General features: G+C 38.9%; 1 protein-coding gene, 1 non-coding gene and 1 pseudogene across 3 annotated transcripts; 2 read left to right on the forward strand and 1 right to left on the reverse strand.

Annotated features, from left to right (window-relative positions):
* The first annotated feature begins 5406 nt into the window (after nucleotides 1-5406).
* LOC104444309 lies at nucleotides 5407-10542 on the forward strand (annotated as a pseudogene).
* Nucleotides 10543-11677: 1135 nt separating this feature from the next.
* On the forward strand, nucleotides 11678-12106 carry LOC104446266 (putative invertase inhibitor). Its single transcript, XM_010060144.3, has one exon. It carries the CDS (start codon nucleotides 11678-11680, stop codon nucleotides 12104-12106), a length of 429 nt encoding a protein of 142 aa, XP_010058446.3.
* A 2909-nt stretch (nucleotides 12107-15015) lies between these two features.
* On the reverse strand, nucleotides 15016-16642 carry LOC104446267. Of its 2 annotated transcripts, XR_005551093.1 has the most exons (4): nucleotides 16548-16642; nucleotides 16334-16443; nucleotides 15525-15742; nucleotides 15016-15416 (listed from the first exon to the last, which is right to left on the reverse strand). It is a non-coding gene; the product is annotated as an uncharacterized LOC104446267 (transcript). The 2 variants fall into 2 exon arrangements; XR_001987369.2 differs by lacking the exon at nucleotides 16548-16642 and having other exon boundaries at nucleotides 16334-16538.
* Nucleotides 16643-19839: the final 3197 nt, after the last annotated feature.

Genomic DNA, 19839 nt, shown 5'->3' on the forward strand with positions numbered 1-19839 from the left:
ACGATTGCAAATCGTCACCATAGGATTGCTGCCCACCACCCATCGGTCGTGGGTGGGGGTAGTGGCCGATATTTCTGGAAGAGATAGAGGCGGGGCTTTACGGAGGGATAAGCTCACGGAGAGGGAGAGATTATATGGCCTTCTATCCCCCACCTCTGTCGCCGTTCACCTAAGCTTTCTTGCATTGCTGAGCTTAGAATCAGAAGCAATAAACCAGTGAACTTCTGGTCGCTTAGGCCAAGCTTTCTCCCTAAAATAAAGATGCGAACATAAAAACCCATGAAATAAAATCGAACCTAACTTGCGGTGACAGATTTAGGGCTTCTCGAGGGACTGCTTCAAGCAGGGCGGAGTGATTGCTTCTTGGTCGCGAGTCGGGGGACGGAGAGAGGCGAGCGAAATCGGCCAGAGAGAGCGTGATTTAGGAAGAAGTGCGCCGAGAGAATGGAGCCTTGAGATGAGGCCGTCGAGTGGAGAGAGAAAGACCGTCGTCGGGAGGGAGCGACGGTTGTCGGAGGAATCGATAGGCCGGAAGGAGCATCGGAAGAGGAAGAGAGAGCAAAGAGGAGAGAGAATGCCCTTTTCACTTTTTTAAATGCCCGCGTGTTGGTTTAAATTGGAACGACGTGGGAGAGAAGAGGGAGCCGATGTGGACCCGCCAGCGGACAGGTGTCGACCCGTGAATGGATCAAAGCACAGATGACGTGGTGCCCTTAACGTACCTAATAAGATTGAGACAATTCAATCGATGCCATGTCAGCATGGTCCGGACCAATCATGGAGCGCCACGTGGACAGACGAGGCGCTGTGTGGGTCGGCCCGCCGAGTCGAGATGGTATTCTTTCTCTCTCCTGTAGCGCCTGCACGCGCGCTCTCCCTCTCTCTTCTGCAGAGTGTGCACCTATGAAGCACGGACACTCTCCGGGATCCTTCGTGTCGTGTCCGACACTCCGACACGTGTCCGACATGCTCCGACACGCTCCGACACGCGGTCAACTATTTCCGACACGCGAGTCGGAAATTCCGACACGTGACTTCGACATGCACGGGGTTATTTTTATAAATTTTCAAAACTTCTGGGCTCTAAATATAAATATATGAAATAAATAAAAAAATAAATAAAAATAAAATTTAAAACATCAGTTGCACACGCACGCATGGGTTCTTCACTTCCAGTCTTCTCTTTGTCTTCTCCAAATCGCAAAGGGAACAAGCCGGAGCAGTGAGTGGTTCTCTTCTTTCGCCGGTGTTGCTTTGCCGGCCGTGCGGCCCACCCCACCAGTCATCGACTCGCCGTAGCCCCCCGCCTCAGTTAGCATCTTGCGATTTGGGATTTTTTTGGCGAACCCTAGTTCGGGAAAGGGGGATTTTTCGGACCCTCTTTCCATCTCTCTGTCTCTAGCGTTCTTGTGCCGTTCTTTTGCCGGTTTCGCTGCCTGGGTTGTTGTTGTTTTTGTTTGGTGGACTGCTCGTTGACTGATGCTTCGTGTTCTCTTTCTTTTTTCAGATTTTGGTGCTCTGTTCGTTCCGTTTGTTCACGATTGTGAGCGGCGAGCGCACGGGTTCTTCACTTCAGTTCAGTCGCACGCACGGGTTCTTCGCGTTTGTCCACTCGCACGCACGGGTTCTTCACTTCAGTCTTCTCTTTGTCTTCTCCAGTCGCAGCGAACGAGCCTGAGCAGTGAGCGGTTCTCTTCTTTCGCCGTTCTTTTGCCGGTGTTGCTTTGCCAGCCACGCAGCCCACCCCACCAGTCTCCGAATCGCAGTAGCCCCCGCACCTCAGGTTAGCATCTTGCGATTTGGGATTTTTTGGCGAACCCTAGTTCGGGGAAAGGGGGATTTTTCGGACCCTTTTTCCGTCTCTCTGTCTCCAGCGCTCTTGTGCCGGTTTCGCTCCCTGGGTTGTTGTTGTTGTTTTTGTTTGGTGGACTGCTCGTTGGCCGATGCTTTGCGTTTTTTTTTTTTTTTTTTTTTTTTTTTTTTTTTTTTTTTAAGATTTTGGTGCTCTGTCCGTTCTGTTTGTTCACGATTGTGAGATTTTCCGTGAATTATATTTTTTGTCGATTGCTGCTTGGAAACTCTCTCTCTACCATTGCGACCGTTGCCGTAATTCCAAGCTGCCTTTCGAATTCGAAGTATTGATTCCGAGGTGGGTACTTGTCTTTTGCGCTTGTGTTTCAGTTTTGGGGTTGCATTTGGAGTCAGAATCTCTCTCTCTCTCTCTCTGCAAAGCAAAGAATATGTTGCGGGACTCAAAACTTTTGTGGTTGATTGGCTTGCTTTTGCTGCTAACGCATGAGGGTATAGTTTTGAATTTCGTTCTTTTGTTTCTATAGCATTCGAATGTGTTTCTCCCCTTTACAGAGTTCTTTTATTTTTTGGGTGATTTACTGATTTGTAATCTTTTATTTTCTGGGCAATTTACTGATTTGTAATTGATATTAAAGCATTACCATTCATACAATTAGTGCAATCTATGATCTGGGTTTTGAATGTTGGTTTAGGAAAGGGGGCTGCACGAGGTAGACAGTGAGAAACCTTATAAGATGATATGGATTGTGCTCTGTTATGATTTCTGTTCTGATTTCTTTTTTCTTGGGTGTTTGACTAGCATTGATGTTGGTTCACTTGTTTCCGACTTGAAACCTTATAGCAATTGATAATAACATGTTTATTTTTTCTTCTTTTTGCAGAATGTCTTCAAGTTCAAATATGGCTAGTAGTACTTCAAGCACACAAACTACCTCTAGCAATGAAGTTGTAAAATAACTATTATGGAGGTATGTTACTAAGTTAGTTAATCATACTGATGCGGGGGGAAATTTGTCTTGGAGATGCAACTTTTGTGAAAAAGATTTTAAGAGTTCATATACAAGAGTGAGGTGCCATTTGATGATGATAAGTGGAAAAAGAATTGGAAAGTGCACAAAAGTAGAAAAAAAAGGATCTTTTGGAGATGGAAAGATTAGAGGAAGAGGTCAATACTAAATTAATGAGTATTGCACCTAGAAATGTACCTTTGCCTCCTGCTAGTTATTCACTTAGTGGTGGTGGTGGTGACAGAATGAATTTATCATTGAACTCCAAAAAAGGAAAGGCGAAAGTGGGAGTGGAAAATCACTTGAAAATGCATTTAATATGACTCAACGGGAACGTCTAGATTGTGAGATTGCTAGGATGTTTTATTCAGCGGGTTTGCCATTTAACTTAGCAATGAATCCTTATTTTCAATCCGCTTTCACTTATGCTGCTAATCATAATATTGCGGGTTATGTGCCACCAAAGTATAATTTGTTGAGGACCACTTTGTTGCAAAAGGAGAAGGCAAATATTGATAGGTTGTGTACACCTATCAAAATCATGTGGAAGGAGAAGGGTGTAAGTATTGTGAGTGATGGATGGAGCGACTCACATAGAATACCGCTTATTAATTTCATGGTGGTATCAGATGGAGAACCAATGTTTATAAAATCGGTTGATTGCTCGGGAGAAACAAAAGATATGCATTTCATTTGTAACTTGCTGAAAGGAGTTATCAATGAAATTGGGCATGAGAATGTGGTCTAAGTAATTACGGATAATGCTTCAAATTGTAAGGGCGCGGGACAACTCATTGAGCAGGAATTTTTGTTCATTATGTGGACGCCTTGTGTGGTACACACCCTTATTCTAGCTTTGAATAACATTTGTGCAGCAAAAAATATGAAGAGCAATCAAATAGTTTATGAATAATGTAGTTGGATTTCAGATATTATTAAGGAAGTTATGCAAATCAAACATTTCATCATGAACCATTCTATGAGATTAGCAATATATAATGAGTTTGTTAGCTTGAAGTTGCTTTCTGTAGCGGATACACGTTTTGCTTCGATGATTGTGATGCTTAAGAGATTCAAATTGATAAAAAGTGGTCTTCAAAACATGGTGATTTGTGACAAATGGAATATCTATCGGGATGTTAATCAAGAGAAAGCTAAGCTTGTCAAGGAGAAGGTGTTGGATGATTTTTTGGTGGGGTTTGATTGATTATATACTTTCCTTCACGGCTCCTATTTATGATATGCTTAGAGTTTGGGACACCGATAAGCCTCTCTTCACTTAGTTTATGATATGTGGGGTTCGATAATCGAAAAAATGAAGAAAGTTATATATGCACATGAAGTGAAGAGGCTAGATGAGAAGTCCACATTTTATGAGGTGATTCATACAATTCTTGTAGATCGTTGGACAAAGAACAACACTCCACTTCATTGCTTGGCACATGCCTTAAATCCTAGGTAAGTTCTAAATTTGTATGAGATTATTACTTTAGTAGTTATTCTTTCTTTAACGTGATAATATAATACTCATCTTATTTATTATTGTTTTCTAATTTTATTTCATTTTATTAAATAAAGGTACTATAATGATCAATGGCTTGATGAAGATCTTACTCGAATTTCTCCGTACAAGAATAAAGAGATCAACCAAGAAAAACTGAAATGCTTCAAGAAATACTTTCCTAACTTGGATGAGCGCAATAAGGTGAATTTGGAGTACGTAGATTTTGCAAGTAAAAATGGGGATTTTAGAGAATTTGATTCCATTCAAAATCAATATTCAATGGATCCTAAGGCTTGGTGGGTCAATCATGGTGCATGTGCACTGATACTTCAAAGCATAGCCTTAAAGCTTCGTGCATAACCTTCTTCTTCATCATGTGCTAAGAGAAATTAGAGTACTTATTCATTTGTGCACTTGGCGAGAAGAAATAAGATGACTCCAAAACGTGCAGAAGATTTGGTTTTTATTCATAGTAATCTCCGTCTTCTATCAAGAAAAAGCTCACAGTATGCAGAATGAGAGACTAAGATGTGGGATATTGGTGGAGATGCCTTTAACTCGTTTGAAGATGTTGGGGTGCTTGAAGTTGCAAATCTTTCACTTGATGAGCCGGAGATGGAGTCTGTTTTTTTTGCAGAAGAGTGGATAATGTGGATGCATGACTTTGTTATATTACTTGATGGAATGTTAACTGTTTTTTTTTTTTGCTTATTGTTAAATTTAAAATTTAACAATAGGATGTGGATTACTTATTTTTTCCTTTAAGTTTTATGGTTTATTACAATGAAATGTAGTTGAATTTGTCAAATTAAAAGAATGAATGATATTAACAAATGTATGATTAATTTTTTTAGTATAGACTAATTCTAGACTCTTTTTTATTATTATTATTTACTTATTTATGTATTTATATATAAAAATATTTATTTAATATTTAATGCTGTCGAAATATATCGAAATTCTTTACTTTTTTTTTTTTTTTTTTTTAAGAAATGACGTCTCGCGTGTCGGTGCTACGTAGCTGTGCACACATTAGTTAATTATGTTCTCTTTCCTCTTCCCTCGTTCTTTCTTTCCTCCTCCTGAGAAGAAGAAAAGCCATTCCAAGCGAGCGAAGGGTTTCAAATTTTGAATCTCTAGTTTCGCTCTCGGTGTTGTTGCTCCTCCGGCATTGCGTTTGCCAAGCGGCTGTTCCCCGCCGTCGCCCGGCGCTCGCTCGCTGGTCCTGTCGCTTCCTCCGTCTCTGCTCCGTTGCTCACTCCATCTCTGCTGCGGCGCCGCTTTGCTTCGCGCATTAATGTGCTTGGGCGGCCGAGATTTGGGGATCCCATTTCTGCAACCACCTGCAGAGCAGCGTTGACGCCCTCCAGACTTCAGAATGGCTAAGTTCATGAAGGCGGAAATTCAAGATGATATGCTCGTTCCGATTATCTCAGACTCTTAAGATCTTCATGCTAAAGCCGTATATCTGTGGTTACTCATGTTTGCCGCAAAAGTAATGGATGATGGGAATGCTTATGTGCACTGAAGGAGCTTCTTGCCTTGATCAATCGCAAGATGTTCTGCTTATTTCGTGGTCCTGTGCTCCAATTGCAGGTCCCCATCCTCTGTTGCAAACATGGCTGATGGATTGCAGCATTGATTCAGAAAATTCACGGGCAGTCTCACTTTATATCTCTTCTTTCGCGTGCCATCTGCGCGAGAAATTACGGACCGCACGATTTCGCGAGCATTGTAGGCTTGTGGCCATGGAGCCATGGAGCGTTGCGGAGGGGGCAGTGGTCCGGCCCTTCTGTCCTCTCTCCCATTTGGGTTCAAGCTCCAGCTGAGAAAAAAAGTGTCCACCTTGTTAGAGGAATTCCTTATGGAATCGGTTTCTGCAGCTGTTTCCAAGTCGAGGAAGCATGTGGACTTGGCGGAGAGAGCAATTCCGCAACTTGAGCTCAGGAGGCTTAGGAAAATTGCTCTCAGGATGGTGGAGAGGATGAAAGTTGGGGATGCAGGGATTACCCAGGCTTTGGTGGATTCTATACATGAGAAGTGGAGAGAGGATGAAGTGGTGAAGTTGAAATTTGAAGGTCCCCAGTCACTTAACATGAAAAGAACCCATGAAACTTTGGAGGTTAGTGCTGCTCTCTTCTTTGCTTATAATAAGTAAGTAAGCGAAGGTTGAATCTTGATGAGCCTGGAACTTTCATGAGTTTGCTGATTGCTTGCGTGCATTTTAAGTGCCGTATTTGACATCTGGAATGGATACAAAATCACGACTTCAAAGATGTAATCACTTGAATAAATCTCAGTTGGCGTTGGAGACTTGAGAGTGTTTATTTTAATCATGAATCATTGATGCACTGAGATAATGAGCCTCTAATACACTTGCCTTGTCAGAGTAGGACTGGAGGCTTTGTTATATGGAGATCTGGAAGTTCAGTGGTGTTGTACCGAGGGATGGCCCATACGCTTCCTTGTGTCCAATCATACAACGAAAAAATACAGACCAGTGTAAATTCTCTGAAAAATGAGGACACAGCCAGCGATGTTTTTCATAGCGAAGGAGGCCGGATTTTTATGTGGTTCTGCAGAATATATGAAGGATTTTTCTAAGGAAAAACGCATGGATATGAATGATCCTAACAGTTTATTAGATGAGTTGGGTCCACGGTTTAAGGATTGGTCAGGCTGTGAGCCAGTTCCAGTTGATGCTGACTTGCTCCCTTCAGAGGTTCCTGGATATAAACCTCCATTTAGGCTTCTTCCTTATGGGGTTAGACATTGTCTGAGAAACAAAGAGATGACCAGGTTTCGTAGACTTGCAAGAACGATGCCTCCACATTTTGCCCTGGGTATGTGTGCATCCATGGCAATAAAGTTTGTGCTTTTCTGCCATTGCTGGTTAATGGCTGGCTGACAAACTGGTTTGATTATACTGTGTCTCAAAATCGTTCTAAACTAATCCTACTCTTTTTGTAGGAAGAAACAGAAAGCTGCAAGGTCTTTGCTGAGGCCATGGTAAAGTTGTGGGAGAGCAGTGCTATTGCAAAAATAGCAATTAAACGCGGCGTGCTAAATACTTGCAATGATAGAATGGCTGAGGAACTGAAGGTTGGACAATCTACATATGTTGATTTTTTAGCATATATGCATGAGCTAATTATTGTTGAAAATGGGTGTTCTGTTGCTTTCATCGAGCACAGAACCTTTCAGAGTCTGTACTTTATTTGATTTGCCTGATAGAAAGAATTACCAACTATTTGCCATAGAGTGGTAGTTTGACTAAATCATTATCCTTCAAGCCCACAGTACAATGCTGAATTTTCTATTTCATCTCTGATGGAATTTATAATTGTTATCATAATGGTAAAACTCAGCCAAGGTTAGTGTGTCACCATTCTGGGACATCCTTGTGTAGTGTTGTGAAGGATTGGTTATGCAAGTTCTTATCTCGCCGAGCATTTTGTTCCAATCTTAATGTTCTGGCATTATGATAATATCAACTTCTGTTTAGTGTTGCATATTCCGTCCTTTTTCTTTAGGTAAGGAAAAATTGGTGCTCTTGTTATTGATTTGTGTCATTTTGAATGCAGAATTTAACTGGGGGAACACTACTTTCTAGGAACAAAGATTATATTGTGTTTTACAGGGGCAATGACTTCTTGCCTCCTGTGGTGGTAGAAGCACTGAAAGAGAGAGAAAACTAACAGATGTGCAGGCAAATGAGGAAGACCAAGCACGTCAGAGGGCCTCAGCTGCAATTGAATCAAAATTAAAAGCTTCTAAAAGCCCACTTGTTGCTGGCACTCTTACTGAAACTCTGGCTGCCACCTCTCGGTGGGGGAATGAAATAAGTAGCAAAGATGTTGGGCAAATGTGTAGAGATGAATCACTCAATAAGCACGCTGCACTCTTGAAATATCTTGAGAAGAAACTTGCTCTTGTAAGTTACGAGATTGAACAAACTTATGCTATAAAATTCTGCTCCATTTCCTTAATTATTCATTACATTTTCCATTTTTTTTCCTCTTCTTTCCAGGCTAAAGGGAAGGTCAAAAGGGCTGAGAAAGCTCTAGCAAAAGTGCAGGAGAATCTTAGACCAGCAGACCTTCCAGTTGATCTGGAAAAGAGAAGTGATGAGGAGAGATCTTTAATACGTAAGATTGGTCTGAGTATGAAGCCCTTCCTGCTTATCGGTCAGAATAGCTGGTTTGCCTCTTGATTGAACAATGTAAAAAAGTCAGCTTTCATGACTAGCTTTTCATCTTCTGTTTGGTTTAATCCAGGAAGGCGTGGCATTTTTTATGGTACCGTAGAGAACATGCACTAGCATTGGAAGTATCGCGAGTTGGTGAAACTAATAGTGATGGGAAAAACTTTTGCACAAGTGAAGCATCTTGTAGTTTCTTTAGAGGCTGAAAGTGGTGGAGTGCTGTTATCCTTAGATAAGACTATGAAAGGCTATGCTATCATCGTTTATCGTGGGAAGAATTATCAAAGGCCTCATGCAGTGAGACCCAGAAATTTGCTGACTAGAAGGCAGGCATTGGCTCGCTCTATTGAACTTCAGAGACGTGAGGTGAAACTGATTGAAAAACTATTCTTAATCCCTTATTCTTAAGCTTGTCACAATGCTTGTCCTATTCTGTGTTATTAAATTTTCTTTTACTGCAGGCACTTAAGCATCATATTTCAGACTTGCAGGAGCGGATTGAGCTACTAAAATACGAACTTGTACGAGCTCTTGCCTTTTAGAAATTTGATGAGACAAAAAAGTGGCATTTATTTCAGTAATGCATTCTCTTCCTCCTTCACAGGAAGATATGAGAGTAAACAACCAAATTGATGAAGAAAAACTTTCTAGATCATTTAATGCCGGAGCGACAATAGATGACACATCTGAGGTATCTGTCTCTCATCCTTTGGAGTACATTTGCTCCTCTACGTGTAGAATCAGCATGTATCTCGAGGCAATTAACCTTAAAAGGCTTACTTATGTATTAACTTGTAGAATGTTGCTATCTGAACTTAGATTCAGTTTTCTTTTCTTTGGTAGCAATACTCTCTAAAGGTGATGTCCTAATGCATGGTTCAGTTGTTTGGCTTTACTTCTATCCGGATGACATTTGGTGGAAGTTTGCAAGATCTTTCCGTCACAGCAATCCTTAGTAATTTCTAGCATAACCTTCATATGATTGATACCTTTTCTATAATTCCAAATCAGGATGAAGGAGAGGAGGCATATCTTAAAGTTTATGACAGTGGTGTGGAGGACACTTGAAGGAATTAAGAAGCTCGTTCATGAAATTTGATTGGTAATTTTTACTGCTAGTTATACCTCCCCCTCTTTGCAAATTGTCCGAGGAAGACTAGCTCAGAAGAAGTTGAGCATATTATTGAATCAGAAATATGTCTCAAACATATTTGGTCACCTTTTTTTTTTTAAATCTTTTTGGCTGGAGAATATAGTTGGTCAGTTCATCACTGAGGTTCTGATGGAATGTTCGTCTTGGCACATACATAGCTTCCTTGCTTGATTAGGCAAGCAACATATTATATGCACTCGTCTTCACTTACTTACATAGCTTCCTTGCTTGATTAGGCAAGCAACATATCATATGCACTCATCTTCATTTAGGTTCATTATGCTATGGAACATTAAGTCACTAGTTCCTGCATCATCGATCAAGAGTCGGGCAATATGTTGCTTTCACACGGGTATTTGGTTTAGTCGTGTCTTCGCTACAGTGATCATTGATGCTTGCAAGTGAGTGAGATTCTTTATTTTTCTTCTAATTCCATCATCCTCGCAGATTGTCCAGGCACCCCTGCTTGTGGTCGGAAGCAGATTTCTTGGATGTTGTGAACCATTTTTGACCTGAGAGGAGTCTTTCTAATCACACGTAAGAAGAAAATTGAAATGCAAGGTGGGTGTGTCTTGTAGGGGTGAGACGAGGATTTCCTTATTGATGGTTAAGATGTGTTGTTCAATGTTCCTCATTAACAGCAGCAGAGCCAAAGTTCCCAGCATCAAGCCAAAACAAAAATTTGCTTGAACTTTTATCGAGGTCCAGATGTCGGAAGATCTTGCTTCTTCACAGGGACCTCGTGCATCAAGTTCATAAACAAGTAGCTGGCAGTCTTACATTTTAAAACTTCAATTGTAACAAAAATAATGAGTTACAACACCAGTAGATGATAAAAAGGACAAGAAAATCTTCCAGTCCACTTATTATTTTATTCTATTACACCCTTGGGATGATGCAAAATACAAAAGCCAAAGAATAAGCCAAAACAGAAAGCCAATTCAAAAGCGTAACCTGTGCACATCAACAAGGTCAGATTCCGGCGTAAATTTTGCATATTCAAGAGAATTTCAAAGAACAATAAACTAATAGGAATAGGAAAAAGGATGAGACAGTTGGCATTTGAAAGGTATAACAATCACAAGCCGATTAGGTAAACCAGGAATTGGAATTATCTTTCAAGATTGCGAAGAAGAACGAGATTTCTTTGAAATGCACTTAATATATTTTATTTCCATATATCATTTAATTTTTCAAAAGTTGCTTTACGTGTGTACACATATATAAGCATAAACATTCTCGATTAGGTAATCTTGTTAAAGAATCTTGATTGTCTAATGAAAGATGGCTAAAATCAAATAGAAAGATTTTAGCGTCGTTAATCTGACATCCCTACTTGATCACAAAATAAAAATTGAAATAGTTCTCTAAGAGGCAATGGAAAAAATATAGTCTCCAAGGGTTTATCAATTCAAGATTAGCAACATGATTTCCTTCTAGAAAGTCATGTTGCATTTTGAATTTTAAGCGAGCGCTCAACTGTCTTATGATATATTTAAATAATTATAATTGAACATTTGATGGTAATCCATAGAATATATATCCATATAAATAATTTATTTTTAAACAGTGGATAAGAATAAATATTCTCGAAGAGATAGGTCGATTTGGCACTCTTACTGGAGAAAATGGCATTAACTTGGACATTATTTGGAATTCTGGTAATTATGGCCGGCTGCGGGCAAGTCAATTAGGCAATCTTATCAGATTCAATGATATGTATTCTTATATATCGTCAAACAATAAATTCGGTTTGATATAATATCATATATGAAATTTTGTCCATGTATAAAATGACCAATCCATTCTGTAGAAATACATTGTCTTCATAAGAAAATTACTTGAAAATCTCCATCTCCATGAAAAGAAAAATGAATCATGCATTCTCAATCTCTTCCCTATTCCTGATCTATTTCCTCGTGATCTTCCATTGTGTTCGATCCGCAAACAACATCGTTCAGGACACCTGTAAGAAGTTTGTAGCCGATGACGCAAGGATGAACTTCGACTTCTGCGTGAAGTCTCTTGGGTCAGACTCGAAGAGTCATGAGCTGGATCTCGACGGCCTAGGACTAATCGCGGTCAAGTTGTTAGACGCCAACTATACAGGTACGATCGAGTACATTAAGCAACTACAGAAGCAAATATCGGAACCACGCCTACTCAAGGCACTCTCGCTTTGCTTGCGTGTTTACAACTTTCTTGATATCAAAGAACTAATCCCAGTTTACAAGGCAAAGCGACATGCCGATGCAGGCATGCTTGTGTCTGCAGTGCTAACTAATGAAGAGACATGTGACACTCAAGTTTCGAGGACGAAAGGCATGGTTCCACCTTTGACAAAGCATAATGCTGACATTTATCAATTGTCCGGCATAGCACTTAAAATTGTGGCTATTTTGAGAGAAAGAGCAAAAGGGATGTAATGAAGCGTGTGTTTGCCAATAATTGCATTGTCTATGAATCTTCATGGCAACATGAGTCTTCTTTTTGTCCCCCATCTAAGCTGTATTTCTTGCTAATGGATTGCTATGGATGGATATCTTCTTTTATTTTATTTATTTGTTTATTAATATTTAAAATACAAATAGCATATGGAGTAAATAAGCTTAGCGGCAACCCGCCATTACAAATAGAGCTAATGATTTAGAAAGATAGGGGTAGGAAATCTCCAGATAGTAGCCGATATAACATTTGATTGTAAAGGTATAATAATTTTGGTAAAGTGAATTTTTGCCTTTTACATTTATACGTATGTTTGCCAAATAATATGGATGTCATTTGATTTGTTTTGAAATCATCTGCGCTCCATCTAAATGCAATACATAGTTGCTAGGAAAGATACTTTGAGAAGTCTTGCTACCAAATCTTTGCCCTTATTAATTACCCATCCTCTTCCCTTTGGAGCATTTGGGTTCACAACACAAAATGCAGAGGTACCCCAATTATACCCCTTGACAAGGGGTATAATTGGGGTACCTTGCAAAATAAGCGCAAGAAATATATTATATCCTCATATGCAAAATATATATCGCATGAAGTTGATTTTACTTTTTCGGCTAAATGTTATATATATTGTTTCATTTGTTAGTTTTGGGTGGATCCCCCCGTCAGTCCTAATTGAGAGCCGCACAGGATTATCACGTGCCTCAAAAGGAAGACGGAGCAAGCCCAAGAACCTGCTACACAATTGACCTGACCCATTATGAATAAATATTCAAGAGTCCTGAAAGTTTATAGCAACACACCGGCCAAATATGGCCTCGCCGGAGTCTCATCAGAGGCTCACCGGCTGCCTCACCTGAGATCGCCAGACCTCATTTTTTATGAGCCAATTGTATAGCACATTCTTGGGAGCACGATTGTGATTGGGTTAGACCTATCCATATATGGCCAGCAACTATATTTATGAAAATGATAATTTATACATATCCGCTTCTTGAGTGACAAAATCTCGAAAATAACTCCAGTAATGTTGGGATCTCAGATAATTAGTAGCGCATGAATGAGTGACGGCATGTGTCCACTGAGTATTAATGATCAGAATCCCCGATCACGGTATATAATCTCAATAAATTGGGCTTGTTTTCTCCCAACGAAGATTTATGGTGATCATCTGCTCGGGGCTGGTCCCCAACGATTGGGCTTGGGACTTCGACACCTTGCCTCAGGTCCATCAACGCCTCGCCTGAGACCCTAGCCGCAAGGTTTACCGTAAAAAGTATGTCCATTGAATCTTCCAATAGATTAATTTGGCCATTGGAGGGTCGCCCCACCCAAACCGATGAACAGTGTTTTGTCCATACGGTATAGCATATGGACAAAGCTAATGACATGATTGAAAAGGCTAAACCTACTGTGGAGACCATAACTTAGAAAGCGAATGACAAATATTGGAAGATAATTACCAAAAAACCCTAAATTTATTGTAATTATATTATTTGAGTCATAAACATTTTTTTTTTTATAGTTAATTCAGTCCTTAACCTTTTGTAATTATATTAATTCAGTATATCCAGCCAATTTTAGCAAGCTGACACTGATGTGGACACCGGTTGATGGTTGGCCACATCCATTTAGCTGAGGTCAATGATGACTTGGAAAATTTTAATAATATTTTATACTTTGAGTTTTTTATTTTTCCTTTTTTTTCCTTAATTTCCTTTTCCTTCTTCTTCCTTTTCCTTTTCTCCCCACAACGGCTTTTTGTAATTATGTTAATTCAGTATATGTCACCATAGCCTTGCCATGGGTGAAGGTGGCCTTGCCCATGGCTGCCTTCGCCTAGGCCCTAGGTGAGGCCTAGGGGCCATGAGTGAGGCCTAGGGGCTGCGGGCAAGGTGGCTTTGCCAAAATCTAGGTGAGGCTAGATGAGGACCGTGACTCTTGCGGCGCTTTGCTGGCGAGATGCATTTAACAAATCAAGCACAAACCAAAGAGAATATGCATTTAACAAGACTCGGCTTATGTAGACATGCTAACTTTGACTTTTCGTACTTCTGCACAACAGGGTGGAAGATGTGCTGAAAAAGATGACATTCTCCCAGATGGCTTCCGCGTGAAAAAAGGGGACCGCGTTTATTACTTGGCTTACTCAATGGGAAGAATGCATAACATCTAGGGAGAAGATGCTGAGGATTTCAAACCAGAAAGATGGTTGAACAATGGAATTAACCCAAAACGAATCACCTTTCAAATTTGTTGCATTCAATGTTTGTTCCTCTATCCTATGTCCTCGTAAATTGAATATTCGAAGCGTGGATACGATTCAAATCATCTTCAAGTGACACTCTTACTTTCCTATTTGCAGGCTGGTCCTAGGATTTGCCTCGAGAAGGATTTTGCTTATCGCCAGGTGAAGATAATCTCAATAGCTCTCCGTCGCTTCTTCCGTTTCAGATTAGTCGATGAAACTAGACCTGTAACCTACAATGTCATGTTCACCCTTCACATCGACAATGGATCACATCTTCGTGCTGTTCCCAGATTGGCTACATAAGAACTGGACCATCATTAAGTATGGTCCATCACGACATATGGATTTCTAATTTTGGATGCTAGTGTTTTTCACTTATAAGCATGTACACTACAAGATCTTACTACTGCATGTAAACATTGGACTATTAAGGTGTTCTGCTTAAATTCCATATATAATTTGTAAGTTATTAGTTCGATAGGCTTTGTGATAATGCTAATAAAATAGTATCCTTTAAAGCCTCTGAGAGGCTAACAAGCTAATATGTCCCTATAACTGAAACGGTTTTGAACCTCATCTAACAATTAGCCATGCAGCACTTCATGATATCATTGCCATACCAATCTGTTAATCAGCTCATTGACTTCGGCTGAGCCGGACCTATTCTTAATTCTATATACTGAGAACAAGTTTTCCTGTTATGTATAACTAAAGCACTTGGTTATATGTCTACAAAATAAGGGAAAGAAGAATGGTTCCTCCTATGATAAAAGGAATGAAACATCCTATGACAACAACTAGATATCTCAAAACTAATGCTATAGTAAATCATATAGGAAAAATACAGAATACCATCATAAATCACCCAAAACATATGGCCAAAATATGGTCCTGAAAGAAGGCCACAATGATAATGTAGAGCCTAGTGTTGAAGGCAGTTGGCTGCCGGGCTGGGATGCCCATCCTCTGCAATTTCTGTACGCCTTAATGGCCTGTAAACGAAGCCGCTGTCAGGATGCATTTTGTGGGCTCTTCAATGCCTTCACCCAAATCAACATGAAAGAATTAAAAGGGTATATGCGGGAATGAAATAACCATTTTCGAAATCTGCAGCATTAGTCAATGGACCACAGAACATAGAATACTACCTTAGGGATGACGGCCAATTTGGGTGGGAGCTTCAACAATGTCTCCAAATTTGACCTTCTCATGTCCGGGAAAGTCCATGTCATCCTTATCCGTGGCCTTCTTGTGTTTCTTTTTTCTTGATTCTCCATACCTAAGCAGACAAATATAAGATCATACTCAGAATGCCTTGTGAATGACCAGAACATCTTTGTTCCAATGCCTTGTGAATGACCTCTTTCTGCCAAACAAAATTTAAAAGTCAGAACCCGACAAGCTTCCCGGAACATCTCGTGTAGGAACAAAAGAAAGAAGAACAATGATCACAAAAGGCAGATCAGCAGGAGAAGGAATGAGGGAAGACAAAATATGAATTCAAGGTTTCCATGAATCAATGAGAACATTCAACGTTTGCTTGATAATTCGTCAGTTCCAGTTATGATCTGGCTAGAGGAAAGGGAGTGACCTCTAATCATGAGAACATTCTATTCAAACACAGAAGAAATTATCCCAATCATGAGCTCATCTAGAATTGTAGCGCACATATATGTAACCTAAACCGTTTTTATGAAGCGGATCATACCAAGCAGAAGCTTCTGTCTATGTAACTCCATAACAAATATGAGATAAGCATTTGGAAACCCATTGAACTGCAAGGAACAATGAACACATGGCTTTGACATGAATACCGAGTTAATAAATACTCTGCAACAGATTCAAAACAACAACCGAAAGCAGCTCTTTAGGAGGAAAAGAAGCTGAATTCAACCGAACCCACTTCCACGACAACGTCACTTGGGAAAGAGATAAAGACTCATGAGGCAAGGAGTACCGTGAGCATTCCCCCAAAACCAATCGAATGAAGTCGCGGAACTGATAAGCACAGCTTACTTCATCGTCTCCCAACTCGCTCTTCTTGCGGGTTTTACCGTCTTTAGAATCCTTCGCGGCATCCGAAGAGCACGAAACGAAAGAGGGGAAAAAACAAATCATGTTTCAACAAAAGCAGCAGAGGTGGCTCGAGAGAGAGAGAGAGAGAGAGAAACCTTGAGGAGGTGGAGGTCATCTGCCACATCTCCGCTGAATAGCTTTTGATTGATGCTGCACAGCCCATCTGGGGTAAATGCTGGAAATGCCATCATGGACGGATTCTTATCCTTTTTTTTTTTTAGAAGCTTTTTTGAAGTTCTTGCTTTCTTTTCCATACGATAGGGAAGCCTTCATGGAGAATTACAGCACATGACAGTGACAATTGACATAGGAAATAAATCAATGTTGAGATGATAAGTTTATGCTGAGCAATGTGGTTAGTTGGCGATATCATATCAGCCGTGCACTCAACACTTAAATTACCTTGCGTGAGCAAGTTGCTAAGTGAATTCAATTCTTCTAATCTGCGATCGATCAATTTAAATGATTAGCATAATCAATCGATGATATAAGTGATTTGGTTACTTTTTAATTTTAATTCTCCACAGCAATGACCATACTCATAATTGCCAAATTGAATTGATTTAACAAATGCCTGAATACTCGTTAAGCATATTTGATATGAGATCATTTGATTTTTGATATTTATAAAAAAAAAAAGGGGTTAATATCATCAAATTTTTTAAATTGATACACTTGTGATCTCAAATTCTCTCAAATCGTACAACGGCGACAAATTCATTTTCCGTTAGTTTTCGTAATTTGTTAACGTCACATTACTGAATTTAATAACACACGGTAATTAATAGATTTGTCAATTTGGAGTTTTATTCTCTGTTTATCAAAAGTGTGTTAATTTGTGGCTTTTTATCATATTAATTTAATTTAACAGAAATTAATGAATATATATTATTTCTTAAAGAAGTAAAGTGTAAATCTAAACTCTAATCTCCTTTCACGCGTCGCTTATCTTGGATGATGAAGCAAATCTTTTTTACTTTTATATTGCTGCACCGTTCATCCAAACTTGCTTCTTTTGCCTATTGCTTCTTTCTTTATTTTACTTTCTTTATTTTCTTGCAAAGATTCACCAGTTTTACCCCTCTCACTTACTTGCACCTTTTTTTAAGTTTGTGAATGTGTCATTTATGGAAAGTAGTCCACCAAATCCTCATCCTTTGCCCTTACAATCATGGCCCCATCATCTCTTCATTTTCTTTGCAAATTTTGGACGAAATCCTGATTTTGAATTGCGACATGTTAGCAATTCAATTAATTTAAAATTTTCGGCTAAGATATATGAATCCACCAATTATATTGGATCATGTGGAACTTGATTGGACCAAATGACCCGCTCGATCCCAGGATCGGGTGGTTTGGTTCCTAGATGAGATTGGATTAGATCGAGAACCTATCATCCCTATTCATATCTCACTTTCAACTTAGTTAGAGTATGGATTTACCTTAATTGGATTAAATTTGGTAGTATTTTAGGAATATAAATTGGGTCTGGTATGAGTTGGATATGGATCGGGTCATTAAATTTAACTTACAATAAATGTGTCATAAACAGGTAGAATGAATCCATTTGGGTAAAGATAAGTTATCACCTAACTCAAACTAGATTCAATCTATTTATTTAACATGTCTAGTTATGACTGATTACATTAAAGCCATCCTCGCGAAAGATGACTTGTCATTCGAGAAAGGGAATGTAAAAGCAAGTACTTTCCGGATGATGGTAAGTTAAAGCACTTATGGTCGCCGAGATTGCGCAAACTATTGTCTGGTATGTGGTACTTGAAGAATATTAACTGTCTTGAAATGTGTAATTGATAATTAAGTCGTGATCAACGGTCATCTTATATTGCTATAAATTAATTTGCCGAAATTAAGACAAATATTTGATACGGACGTTGGCATCCCGTTTTATTTGGCAATGTCATCATTATTATATTCGAGTGTCAGACGTGGACAAGTCATTTAGGCTTAGGCATATAATGTTCTAGCAAGTCACATGGCAATACACGTAATCAGTTAACATCGATCCCCATTATTCAACGATGACCACAGGCAAGGCTTAAATAAACGTTAATTATATGTGGATTGCAATGGTTTTTCAAATGGTGAATTCAGTGTCAATTTCAATTTTTCCTGAGACAAGTAAAATTTAAATGTATGCCGTCCACTTTTGATAGAATACGGATGAACATGCATTGTAACCAAATTATCGGGAATGACCGCATTAATTTTATGGCGGGCAATTCTCATGCGGACCGGTCCATTATCTAGTTCGGTTATTAAATTGTCTAAATCTTAGTATTAATAACAAGTGTGAGTTGACAAGTAGATAGGTCAATGAACTTATCAGTAATATCCTGCGCCAATAATAATATTAATTTATTTTAAGGTTAATACTACCAATTTTATTCAAAATTAATTTTTTAACTACTAAAAACTCCAAATTGTTTCATTTATAATAAATTTACTCTTTATTAATTTCTATTAAATTTGATTAATATTACGAAAAATAACAAATTGGTACACATGTAACATACGGAGGGTATCTTAAACTAGTGCACCTGTCAATTGCCATGTATTATTTAACTCAGCAATTTATCGGTAAAAATTAACATAAACCAAGAAGGATAAATTTATCATAAAAATACCAATTTAGGATAAGTTTGTCACAAATGTATCGGTTTGGGATTTTTAGTGATATCACATTTTATTTTAAAGTAGAAATATAATCACTCAACTCCAAATAGGGCTCATAAGGTACTAAGGCGGATGAATTTCTAATGCGTTAAATGCATTAACTTTATGACAAACGCTTGATTGTTGCTTACCAAAATGTTTGTGTAATGTATACAACGAAATAATCAAGATCTAAATGGTACACCATCTTTGGAGCAATTATATCTTGATTGGGGATGAATTGGTGCTTCATCATCCTTTGAATAAAGGAACAGACGTCAATTGGTAAATTGAATAATTCGTTAATTCCCATTATAATGTTTGAAATGTAACTTAATGGACCCAGTTGAAAATGAATATAGCAAATAATTGAAAATAATCATCATATTGGTTGATAACGATGTGGGGATCCTTCAATCGAATATCGCATAATGACGGCCCAGTTAAAGGTTAATCGCTTACTAATACTCAACTTCAATCATATTAATATTTTAGACAGAAATTACGAATATATTTATAAATTGATCACTACCCACTCATAAATTTACTTAGATAATAATGATTGCCCCTCATGAGTCCTTGGCTAAGTCCACAACAATTGTTTATTTATCGATATGCTATTTTCTTAATAACACGTGCGATATTAAGAAAATGGGCCCAACCTCACGAACCTCAACGGGTTTATCAATCAATAAATATTTACAATGAAAT

The sequence above is a fragment of the Eucalyptus grandis genome, chromosome 5 (genome assembly GCF_016545825.1).
Source record: "Eucalyptus grandis isolate ANBG69807.140 chromosome 5, ASM1654582v1, whole genome shotgun sequence".
In the NCBI taxonomy this organism is placed as follows: Eukaryota; Viridiplantae; Streptophyta; class Magnoliopsida; order Myrtales; family Myrtaceae; genus Eucalyptus; species Eucalyptus grandis.

Coding starts and splice junctions, on each gene's coding strand:
- LOC104446266 (XM_010060144.3), top strand. CDS start 11,678: ATGAACTTCGACTTCTGCGTGAAGTCTCTTGGGTCAGACTCGAAGAGT.